Genomic DNA, 12,593 nt, shown 5'->3' with positions numbered 1-12,593 from the left:
GAATTTTGGGTAGTCTTGTGTGGAGTCGGGAGTTGGGCTATACGATCCTTGTGATTCTCTTCCAATGCGGGATATTCTATGATTCCAACTGAAATGGTAAAATGTATGGCCAATGACCAGCTTTACATATGTTCCCAGAAAAAAAAAAAAGCTAATAATAATACTATTCAATTCAGTCTTGACTTCCATCTCACAAAGCTAGAACATGGCAATATTTTCCCAGTGGAGACCTGGTTGGAATATGCTGAAAAGAGGAATTCTGAAAGAGAAAATGTGTTGGAGACTGAAGAAGCTTATGAGGAGAATTATCCTAAAGAATCTTGCTCTGTCAGGGATTATTGGGAAAAAAAAGAGTGCTGTTAAAGGATGCTGTTACTGGAGCAAATACAACAGAGGTCAGAAGGTCAATATATAATCCAGACAACATAAATTATGAAAAAAAAAAAAAGTGTTTAAAACATTTGGCTCATGAAATGGAGTCAAAATGACAGAACATTTCAATAAGAATGACAAGCATCTGCTATTGTTGAATGGAAATGAAGCAAAAATGCTGTTTGATGGTGAAGCTGACTGAAATAAGAAAAATTTACAGTAGCTTTCATTGCTAGTGTTAAGCAGGAAACACTCAAAACCCTGCACCAAACGATACCTGAATACTTCTAGAAAGCCTTTTGTTTAAAGCATGATTCAAGAGCACAAGCTCTCATGTAGTTTTCTGTGGTATCCACTCTGCTTTCATCCACATCCAAAACATAATTAACTGGGAAACATAGTAGACAAGCACAAATCTGACGTACCTGATATGTAGAGACAGGGGAAGCAGCAATGAATGGTGTGATTGATGTCTGTGGAATCATGCGGTTTGTTGGAATACTGTACGGTGAGGAATAAAATCTGCAAACAAAGAACAAAAGCAAGTTTTTTGAACCTTTCGACTGCTAGGCGCTGAATGACTAATTCACTGCCTCCCAGGCAAAGACAAAAAGAGCCTACACAGGTAATTATGTCCACCTATTTCCAAAACCACAATAAGGAAGATGTGATGGCTTCACTGAGTAGATTTTGAAAATGGAAAGGAGGAGGAATATTTACACAAAGCATATCTTTTTTCACTTCAACTAGCACAAATATAGCTTCACAACACAAGAAGTAATTATATGAAATGCAAAGACAGCTGATTTTCCAGAGTGCTATCTAGTGAAAGGAAATTTCTTACGCGATATTGAAGACAATGATAACTGATTTCACTTTTACATGCAGCACTGTTTTCTCTTCAGATCTTAATGCTTCAGTGCTGAGAATAACACATTCCACATATACGCCTGATTTATTTTATTAAGGGATGGGTACAGAATCTCTGGCTGAAATTTTCATACTCATCTACATGAGCTAAAAACTTACCTTCTGGTGAAATTTACCAAAATTATGAGTCTAAATGCCCCAGGGAGCAATGAAAATCCCAGATCTAGTTGCTTTTATTTCTGCTATTGCAGGCTATGAACAAAAGTTTCACTATATCTTGCTTGATGATAATAAATGTTATATTCATTCTACTTCCCTGTGGGTAAATGATTGTTGACAATATTATCGGGTGGAAAACATCACTACTGATGTACTGTGTAAATACTTAATACCCATGTACTCGTCCAGATTTTTGTGTCTGTTGTTCTTTCAGATTTAACTAAAAACATCAAAATAAATAAATAAATAAAACCGCCAAACAATGTGGCTTAATAATACAACGTTTGTGGTCTTACTGCTGTCAAAATGCTAATATTTTGGAATCCTTAAGGGAGAGAAATGTATTCCTGCACAACCTCCTCTGGTCTGATTCCAACCCCATGCATACTGTTCTTGTATAGCACATGGCAACCCTACGAATAACAGTAGCTTTTGCACATATGTTCTCTGTAACAGTGAAGTGGATTGCTCTCCCTGTCTTTTTGTGTTCTTTCTCCCTATGCTGAGGCAATTCTCCCTGCAACAAAAAAAGCGAACCCACTACTGGTGTTTAAACAAGTGCTCTATTTTCTGATCACCCTGACATCCTAGATTTAGTACTAATCATTCTAGCTCAGACTGGATGCATTCATTTTGGATGCAGGCTTAAGTAATCACTGAATTTCTCCAACCAATAGGCTTACAAATACAAGCTGCCATCTCTGAAAGTTGGGTGGAAACATTCAAAGTCAGAAAGGGAGAGGGAGACAGAGAAGCAATCAGTTCTCTCTGTTCCAAACAAGATTTTAAAATGCCAAAAGCAGCAGGTGGCGTCTGAGTGATTTTTTGTTTAATAGAAATATATTGCTATTTTAGGAACATTTATCTGCTCTTAGAGACTCACACAGAGACTATTTTAAAACTGTGCCTTTGCCCAATTTTCTGTATATCCTATTATGAGAACTTAGAAATATTTATATCCCTCTGCTTGTATCCAGCACATTCTAGTATGCTTGTACAAATTTGGGGCTGGGGGGGGGAAGGATTTTTACAGCACTGGACAGGTTTATCTATGGCTTTAGGATGATGTGTATTTTATCTTAGTCCTATTACAGGGATCTTCTTCCCAGATAAAGGTTAACCAGAATTCACTTTGGCAATGTCGTTGCTAAGTGGATGAACTAAGAAATGCTTTGTGCTGCAAATGAAAATGGTCCACAGAAGACTGGCAGAACTTACTCTACAGGTTAAATGTATAACAGAGATACGTACAAACCTCTTCGACCAAAGGACAGTATAAAAACAATACTCTTTAGAGAAACAACACAATTTTCTTCTGTCAATTCTAATTCTATCTGTCCTGGCACTGAAGCTGTGCTCACACCATGTATGAATCACCTGGACAAAGGTGAGTGCACAGGACAAAATTTTTCCATTTGGAAGTAACACTGGCCCTTTGGAATAAACTCCCCAATAAAACCAAGTAAACACTACCAAATTTATAGGAAATGTGTGCTAAGCCAAGAACTTGACAGACAGCTAACCATTTCATTTTCAGCTTAGAGATGCTGTTATCTGAAAAGTACATAAGTTTCTAGAATATAAACTCTGGTAATGTGAAAAATACAACCCTTCCAGTACCCTTGCCAATACCATTTATCTGACGCAGTTTGGAATGCTTTCAAATAGGCATCAAAAACAACATACTATCAGGACGCTCATTTATATTGTGAAAATGCATGCACTAGAGTGTTAAAGAAGAAAAGGAAATTTGACACAGAAAATGACAATGTGAGAAAATCCAATTCATAGATTTCAACTTAAATAATAATAAATTGAGTTTAACAATCTGAGTCACTGAGAGGCTGTAGGTCAGACATTTTGCGATCATGAATTCTCTGTACCTGGAGACAAAGGTTTTCCTTCCAGCCGCAGCATTATTTTGTGCTGGAAGGGTTGTAATTTGCCTTAGGAAATTCAACAGAGCAAGAACTGAACCAGTATATTCTGAAGCTGTCTCTGTCACACACAGAGGACAGTGGAATGTTGAGGATTGGCTCAAGAGAAACATCTTCCAGCTTTAAGATGCTCAATCTGCCACGGTGCTGCAGCTACACACACATCCCCAGCAGCTCTTGCTCAAAAGGAGGGCTCACCATGCTCTTGCCCATGGGATGTGGAGGCATTTCCCATATAACATTTACATGTAAACAGGCTAATATCCAGGTATGTAGTTGACTTAAGTATGGACCTCAAAAAAAAAAAACCAAAACAAACACAAGAGGACAAAAAATGCAAGAGTGGTCTGCTCTGATAAAAACATTTCAGGCACCCCAATAAGATTCACAGCTGCCGATCTAATCATACTTGATTTTTATACTTCTAGCCCTTTGGAATGCATCAACATTCCTTCAGGCCCAGATAGAAGTGAGATGAGGTGGAAGAAGGATATTGTAAATAAGTCCAAAGGGATGTAGGATTCTCAGTCATTGGAATATGCACATTAGAAAGTGGAATGAAAAGAGATACAAATTATACTAGCTTTGACCCATTTTAGATAGACAGTTCAATTATGACCCCATATGTGCTTGCACTGAAACATATATCAGTTTCTGGTACTACATTTGAGAGCTATGAACCATGTGATAGTTAACGTGAGAGCTCTAAGGAGAGTTCTCCAGAAGACTCGGCTGCATTTTGTGCAATAGCAGCTTGCATCCCTACAATAGGCCATGCAGGTCTTGTTGTTTTTTGTAGGTGTGAGCTACCATCCCTGATCCTGGTCTGCAATTGTACCACTAGAAGCAAAAGCATAGAGAGGCAGGTGGGAGGAAAGAGGCAAGACAGACATTGCCCTTGCATTTCAAATAGTCCTTTTAAGCACGCCTGGATTCTATAAGAATAAGAAAAACTGTTCACTAGGAGACAAAAAGATTTCTGGAATGTTCGTGAGGAAGGGCTTATAAAGGATTCAAAAGAAAATATTTTTATGAGTTGTTAAAAGAACCACATTCCCCAGTATATCATCAGCACACATAGGCAAGGCTTTAAGAACAGTGTCTGCTGCTTAACAGAAAAAGTACACATTCCGCTCCTACATCAACCCTCCCTCTGCTTTTGGGGACTACATTATCTGGAGCGTCTGGTCGCTATTTCCCTGCCAAAAAAATAGAAAAAAAATAATCCATATGGTTCCCATCCTGTGGGAGAATGTGCAAGCCTCCACACAGAATCTGTACAAGAGCAAGACCCTATTTGCACTGCAATAAACACCATTTGCTCATGCCTCGTGCCTGCAGGCAATACTGAAAAAGTTACATTCATAAATAGTATCCTGGGGCTCACATAATGTAAGAGTATTACCAAGCGTTATCAGAGCAGCAATTTTCTGTTGCAATAAGCCACAGAGTCAGATGTTTGAGATGAAAAAGACCTATCTGAATATTGAGCCCATTGGCCTGCAAATGCACAATATAGTCCCCCAGATATTAGATATTAAACTGATACAGTACATTGCAATCTTAGTCAAATAGCCAGGAGAACTCAAGCCTCAGCAACATTTTAAATGAGCATCTTTACAGTGCAAGTACAGGAGCTCTATTTTGTTCCTTGTATGAGTGCATTAAACCACTAAAACAATATTAATATCACGAATTGAAAAATCAGTAGCATTTTACACAAGGCACGCTGCTCCCCAGAATAAGGCCCGACTTCTTTTGTAAATGCAATTCAGAAAAGGCTGATTATAAAAGAAAAAAAGACATGGAACAATTGGCAGGGGAAAAGAGCTTATCTACTGAAGTGTATGACTACATCTTCAGTAACAAATACTGCAATGTTATGCTATATGTTGGGCCAGATTCTCCACTCCATTACACCAGTTTTATGCTGATACAACTCCACTGGATGCTTAAACAGAGTTACATGGGCATAAAAACAATATAATGAAATGGGGAGTCATGCCTTACAATGCAATAGAATAAAAAAATAATAATAATAAAAATAAAAATCTATTCCTTTGTGGGGAAAAAGCCTTTGCTATTTTTAGTGAATGTCTCCATCTCTCTCTTTTGTTTTATTTCTGTCATAGATGTTCTAGGCAAATAAGCAGTTATACTACAATAAAAGTGACAGTACTACTCTGAGAGCAACAAGAACCCGCCTTTTCATCTAGAGAACATTTAAGAATCCAAATTCTTCCCTAAGGGTTGGTTATGCCCCAAAACAAACCAGTATAATCCAAATCTCTTAAAGAGTTGGAAATTTTAAATACCTCTTCATGACACATGCAGTGACACATTTCATTAATAGACAACCATTCACGATGTATCCTGCACATAGCAACGTACATGCATCAAAATGCATGAAATACATTTACCAGTCTTATATAGGATTCTAATAAATGGAGTCATTATCGAGTTTCATTAGCAACTCATAAGCTAATCTGAATCTTCACCTTGGTTTACACATCTTGACGTTTCTCATCTCTAGCCTTGGTCCACATTGTGCTGACAGGCACCTGAAGGACTGAGCGACTCGTGCTTATCACAGCATACCAACAAATCCTGAGCTGCACGCAGGGACAACATCCGCTTAACCAGCTTACACCAAATAGACATATTACAAGGAGATCATCTTTGTTTTATAGATCCCCCCATGCAAAATACATCTACTTGATCCACTTTACTACAGAGCATTAAGCAGCATTTCACCCACGTAGTATGGGCACAATATCAACACAAGCAGGCTGCAAACATCAGCTTTGTGTTCACTTCCAGACTGCCCTCACTGTGAAGAGCAATGTGCTTGCCTAACACACCTTCACTGGATGTTTAAGTTGACTTGTTTCACTTCATAGTTTATAAGAGTCTTTAAATTCGTTCTCTTTTACCGTGGCCACACACCTGCTATGATCCCATCTGCTGTATCGAGAGTAACAAATCGCATTTGCACATTTTACAAGCAATGCACCAAATTGTTCTCGGACTTGGCTAAAATATAACCCAGAAACTTGTAAGTAAAGAGCTTATGAAAAATAGTGAAAAATTATAACCACAGGATATATGATGACTATTAAGTGAACGTGTGGAGAGTTAAAAAAAATAATAAAAATACATGTAAGCAAAAGAGGGTCCTGGTGATCCTCAGGAGACTGCATTTTGAAGATGCAACCAGAGAAGAGGATAGCAGCTATGCCACTTTTGGAGGACAAATCAATGTTGCCCATATTCTAAGAGCTTCTCCTCTTAACAGTGCATGCAGTCAGAAAAAATCTCAGTGGAAGAACATTTGAATAAAAATTTGTCCTGATGAAACAGAAAATATTTTGAACTCCAGAAATAAGAGACATGTCCAAGCAGTAATTAATTGTCACTCTTACAATGGTATGTAATGCTGTAGTTTTTCAAGCTTCACAAATAAAAGAATATTTAAAAGCCTCCATTGGTTACTATTTATTTTTCAAAAGACCATTGACAACGTGTTCAAAAGACTGAGTGATCAAACCCCCTAAGCATCCATGTATCTAAGTTAAGTTCCATAATTAAAAAAATACATTCTTTAAGTAAAATGATATTAATCTCAAAGGATTATTCAAATTACAGTTTCCAAATATTTAATGCAACCAGCATACAAAAAATCCTTTGAAATAAAAGCCATTTGTCTGGATGAAATACTGGTGGATTATGAGCTGGTGATGGTTTCATTTATAGCTTACAATATGTTACCAGCTGAAAAGTATGACGGTAAAGCAGAAAGACTTGTTTAGGGGGGTCAGAGAAGCAAAACCAGAGGATTGTGAAATCCTCTTTTCACAGCTGCGTGAAAAAAATATCTTTTTTCTGAGCTGCTCTGTCTTGGCTGCTTCATCCACAACATGAGAATATCACAAGCCCTACAAAGATATTGCTTGTGAAGGGCAATTAAGTAAAATACGCTAACTATTATTGTTGATTTTTTTTAAACTACTCCCACTGTTAGGGGTTTTTAAATGCTTCACCTAGCAGTGCCCTAAACAGCATTTAACAAATAAATCCACTCTGCTCAATATCAATACATTCAATCCTTCCCCTGGAAAGTGCAGATGGGAATATGCACTGAATAATCATATCAAACATCACTCTGATCAAAGAGTGACTGTCAAAGAGTTCAGGGCTGAGCCTCCTGTTTCTCTTCAAATTATTGTTAATCTGTCTGAAAGGGTAGCTGGATCTCAAGGATCTGTTTTTCTACTTCATGAAATAATTGGAAATGTAATCATGCACATAAACAATATGGTGATGTAACTTCTTTGCAAGTTTGAAAAAAGTTTCAGTTCTTCAGCAGGCTGTAGCTGGGGAATGAAAAGGAGTGCTGTTCCACATTCTACTCCTGAATCTCATCTGCTTGCATACAGATATAAGGCTTTTGCACTGTTTGGCATTTCTGTTCAGACAATGCCATGGAAGCCATCCAGGCAGCAGAGAGGACCCAGATTAAGTAACAGCTCTAATATCCAAAATATGCTGGAATCTTCAATGATCATTTTAACAAAAGCAAAGTCAGTAAAGGGAAACTTTACTGGTTTTCATTTCATGAGAGAGAGAGAGATTAAAAAACCACTAGCATTTGCCAAAAAGAGATGGAAACTGTTAGGAAAAACAACTTCCCATTCAAATGGATATTACAAACAAAAGGATATAAAAACAAAAGGGAAACTAAAAGAAGAACTTGACAGTATAGCATCACATGCTTCAAACAAAATATGACTGAGTAAATTTGCTTCTGAATGAGTTTCACCACAGAAAGAGAATATGGTACTCAAAATAATTTTTAAAAAGGCATAAGAAAACATGCATTTCTTACCCATTCTGTATAGCAGCTGTTGGATCATAAGTCAAAGCCATGCCAGCCTGCACAGTTAGGGAAGAAAAACAGATTTTTACTATTATTAGAGAAAAAAAGAAAGAAAGAAAGAAAGAAAGAAAGAAAAAAAAAAAAAAAAAAAGACATTAAACATATTCTATGCCCAATGAGAATAAAAACTGAATACAACTTAGAAGTAAAAACTTTTCCAGGGAAGCTCAGATGGTCCAAAGAAGCACAGACACTTTGGCTTCCTTCTTAGCCCGACAGGCTCCCGAGAAACAGATCTCCTTGGTGACACTTTCCCATAACATTTAGGCCAAATGGTTCTTTTGTTGCCTCAGTATCAGTCAATGTCTCCACCCGGATCAATGCATTTACAGTATAACATGACAGGGCCAAATCTTCTTCTTGCAGGTCTGATAGGTAGTTTGTAAATACCCAGCCAACTTCATAAGAACTTCTCAGGCAAGAATCTCATCCTTCCTACTAAGGCAGACCCTGTGTGACTCGAGGCCTCTGCCATTTCCCTGGGTGATCAGTCATGCTCTCACCATGAGACAAGAGACAACAAGTGGGCTGTGAAGCACAAAAGATCAACCAAAACAAGAAAGTGCCTGAGCTTTTAAACAGGGCTTTTAAAGTACCTTAGTGGTCTAGACAGACCAATAATTTATTTATGGCCTACACAGGGCTTTTCAACTGCCCTTCACCACCAAGCAAATAGTGACCTGTGCAAAAAGATTTGGAGATGTCAAAACAGCATCCAGTTAACCGGTGTTGCCATCATCACCATTAGCAAACATACGTACAGAAACAGCAGGAAAGGTGGGGAGTGAGCAGAGCTGGAGCCATAATTTCCCAGTCCATTTCAGACTCAAAGATGACAATTAAAGCTGGGTGGGAAGAGAGAGGAGAGGGCTCCTCAGGGTGCTCTGCTCGCATTAGGAGCAGCTGAAAAATGGCCAGGGCACCCTCTCACCCTGAGGCACTCTATTCCTCTCCACTTGTCATGCTGACCATGCATTGCCTGAGACAAGAGACAGAAGCATTCACTTCAAGGACAGGTGCTTCAGTAACTGTGCGGCAGGTCTTGCACTCCTGGTGGGAGCTTTTATCACCCCTGGAGCCATACACCGAAGTACTTTTGGATAACAGCATCTGCCCCCTTCCAGATGGCTGCTCTGTCAGGAAAGTGTCTGCACTTGGCTGGCTCCCATGCAGACAACTGAGCTGCAAGGGCAAGAGGATTGGTGAGGGACAGGCGGTGGGATGGCAGTGCTCATGGAAGAGACACGTTAGCCTGACAGCTGCTCACCAGTCTACGAGGAGATGGCCTCAGTTTCCAGAGGCCAAAAATTATTTCTGATCTGAAAGCACAGACTTCACTGTACCCGACGTAGCAAAAAAAAAAAAAAAGAAAAAAAAAGAAAAACAAAATGTTTGGGTCATTATGAAATGCATGTATTTTTCTCATTATTCTTTTAAGCAGGTGCTAGGGCAAATGCTTTACTTACTGAAAATACCAGTTTCAATAAAATATGTACAAGCTCCCATGAAAAAGATTTAGAAGACTAATGGCTAAGACACGCAGCTAGTTTTTAAAAATACATTCAGTTTGTAAAAATAAAAATAAAAATAAAAATGGCTGTTTCTGCAAGCTTAAAATGTCAAATGATCAAATTTAGGGTGAGCTAACCATTGCTAATTTTGACCTAAAAAATAAAACAGCGTAGAAAACAATCAAGTGTTCTCTATTTAAATTGCTTTCTTATATCTTAAACATGCTCATTATACTGCATTGTTTGGGAATAGAAAGGTACACAGTTCATCCCAAAAGCCAATAAAACTTTAAAATCATGAACAATTTTTTTTTTTTTTTCTTGCAATACATTTTCTGGAAAAACACCACACTTTCTTTTCTCCTTTCAGCACTTCTAAAGTTTATTACTACTCTCTTTTTATATCCTGGTGCTGGTAAAGACAACTTGCATAGTACACACAAGCCCTACACAAAAATTAGTTTAACAAACAAAACAGTTTAACAAACAAACAAACACCAAAGATGTTCTTTATAAATCAAGGTGTTGACATCTCAACATTTCATCTAGCCAGAACTGATGAAAAAAAGAAAGCAAATTATAAACCCTCAGAAAGAAAGGATCAAAGCTTTCCAATTAAGGGAACTTCTAGACATAGAGGTTCTCAGGATGGTCTGGAGCTCACTCTGTCCATCAGTTTGGATCAGTGTGAACTAGGAACAAAGCCATAGCAAGGAAGAGAGGTCTGGGAGGCGAGGGAAACACAGACAACTGCTTTTTATTTCTTTGATGAACATAAATATGAAGATGCAGAAAGGATAAACTGAAGCATTTCTTTCACTAGATTTTCACAGGAGCCCCAGCAAGGATCAGTATGCTACTTTCAGCTACATTTCCTGTGAACATTAGAGCACATGTTAATAACGCAGACCCTCAGCTTGCCTTCCAGCACCATCATGCTCCACGTTTGCATGTGAACACAAACTGCATATGCTCTGTTCTCCCCACATTAACATCACATTCTTACGTACTACTGGTATTTGGAACAAGGGACACAAGTGACAGTTGTGGGCTTAGTGAGTCCAAAATATTAAAGTATAGATTTTCGACTCATCTAAACTCCGTATCCATTCTAAAAGGTGATGTGTTACCAGAATCTGACCAAATACTTTGCAGTGATGACTATAAATATGATCGACAGTGAGAGTTTTGCGTTACACAAATATGGCACAGCATGTGGCATTACATGCATATGGTACACCACCTACAGATCCCCGAGTAATGCTGCTAATTTCTGCCATTGCTGAATAGCCTTAAACAGCTGCTACTTCAAATAGCTGCTAACAGAGGACTATTTACTTCTTTCTCATCAAGTTGCGTAATTTCTCCCTAAAAAATTATGCTGGCATGAAGCCCAGAAGAGGCAACAGTTAGCCTGGACTAGTGAAAGATTTATAGTCTGAAGCATCCTCATACATGACTAATAAAAGCTGATGAGCAATAGTAACTTACTGGAAAACTCTGCACTTTATTCCATAACACACAAACAGGAATTCCAAAAACACCAAATACAGAATATTAGGGTTGGCCTCAGAGTTCCATGCTACAGAGGTCCAAATTATTCTCTCAGAAATGCCGAAGTGAATATAGCTGTCACAGCGCTTGATAAGGTATTAACTGTATTGAGGTGCTAACTGATCCCCTGTAGCAGTCTTCATTCATGCTGAAGTGTATCTTCTCCCAAGTCTTTTCACCACTGTTTTGTTTATGTTTCAGTGGAAGAACAGGGATTCATTCCTGCTTTGGAAAGTGACACTTGCTGATGAAATGCCACCTGAGCGTAGCACTGATGATGAAGCGTTGCTTCAGGAATATATTTGTCAGATGAATCTTCTATTAAGGAATGACTGAGCCACAGAATTTTTATGCCAGATAACATACACATACTTCCTGAATGAAAATTCTGCATCCCAACATTTCAGTACTCAATTCCTTAATGAATAAATTAAAAGGAATATCTACTACCAGTTCTTCACATATTAATAAGTAACATTCTCAATATTTACTCAACTACGTTCAGAATATCAGAGGAGGCAAAAGTAAAACCATATTGGCTAAAATTATTATTTTTAAAAAGATTATTTAAACCACTCATGTTTATTTACTGAATATTTTTAGGACAGAGGAATGAAAAATTTTGCTATTCTGTTACTGCAGTTTTCTAATTATTGACACCACTGAACAAACAAAAAATAAGCCAACAAATTGAAAAAGGGGTGAAATCCACTAATGTGGTGGGTTTTCCAAGCAGTACAGTCCCTGGGTTTCTCCTCCTTAAGGGAAGACGCAGAAAAGCATTATTGTACCATAGGACTCAAGGGATTTCTCTGAGGTGAAAGTTAGAGGAGAAGACAATCCTCTCCGCCCCATCTCCTCTGACTCAGTTTCTCATCCTATCATGCCAGAAGACTGCAAGCTGCTGCCCCAGGGCAATGGATTTGCTCTTGGGTACTACAGCAGAATCCATTGAATTTTCAATACTGAATTTCCTGTGCTTGTTTTGTCACCACCGCTAATATCTGCCAGGCATCACAGAACAAGGATCTCTTGTGCCCTGACAACAGATACTCCAACTAAAACACTTTGAAGTAGTAAGAGAGAGGAGAGGGAAAGAACCAACAAGACAAATGAGATTTTTGTAAAATACTGATTTAATAAATAAGCTCAGTCAACAGGAAAGTTAACTTGGCAGAGTTTCTTCCTTTGATT

The 12,593-nt window shown here is 38.2% G+C and overlaps 1 protein-coding gene across 7 annotated transcripts in view; it reads right to left on the bottom strand.

Annotated features, from left to right (window-relative positions):
- The window catches only part of RBMS3 (RNA binding motif single stranded interacting protein 3), a 700,498-nt gene that overhangs the window by 71,611 nt on the left and 616,294 nt on the right, over positions 1-12,593 (bottom strand). For all 7 annotated transcript variants that reach the window (XM_052695879.1, XM_052695880.1, XM_052695881.1 and 4 more), the window contains 2 exons: positions 8,284-8,330; positions 798-894 (listed from right to left, as the gene is read on the bottom strand). In XM_052695879.1, coding sequence (XP_052551839.1) covers positions 798-894; positions 8,284-8,330 — 144 coding nt within the window. The remainder of the gene's footprint in view (positions 1-797; positions 895-8,283; positions 8,331-12,593) is intronic.

This window comes from Tympanuchus pallidicinctus, unplaced genomic scaffold (assembly GCF_026119805.1).
Source record: "Tympanuchus pallidicinctus isolate F22 unplaced genomic scaffold, pur_lepc_1.0 scaffold3, whole genome shotgun sequence".
Lineage (NCBI taxonomy): Eukaryota > Metazoa > Chordata > Aves > Galliformes > Phasianidae > Tympanuchus > Tympanuchus pallidicinctus.
The sequence above is the reverse complement of the archived record's forward strand: the minus strand, read 5'-3'. Positions and strand labels throughout refer to the sequence as shown.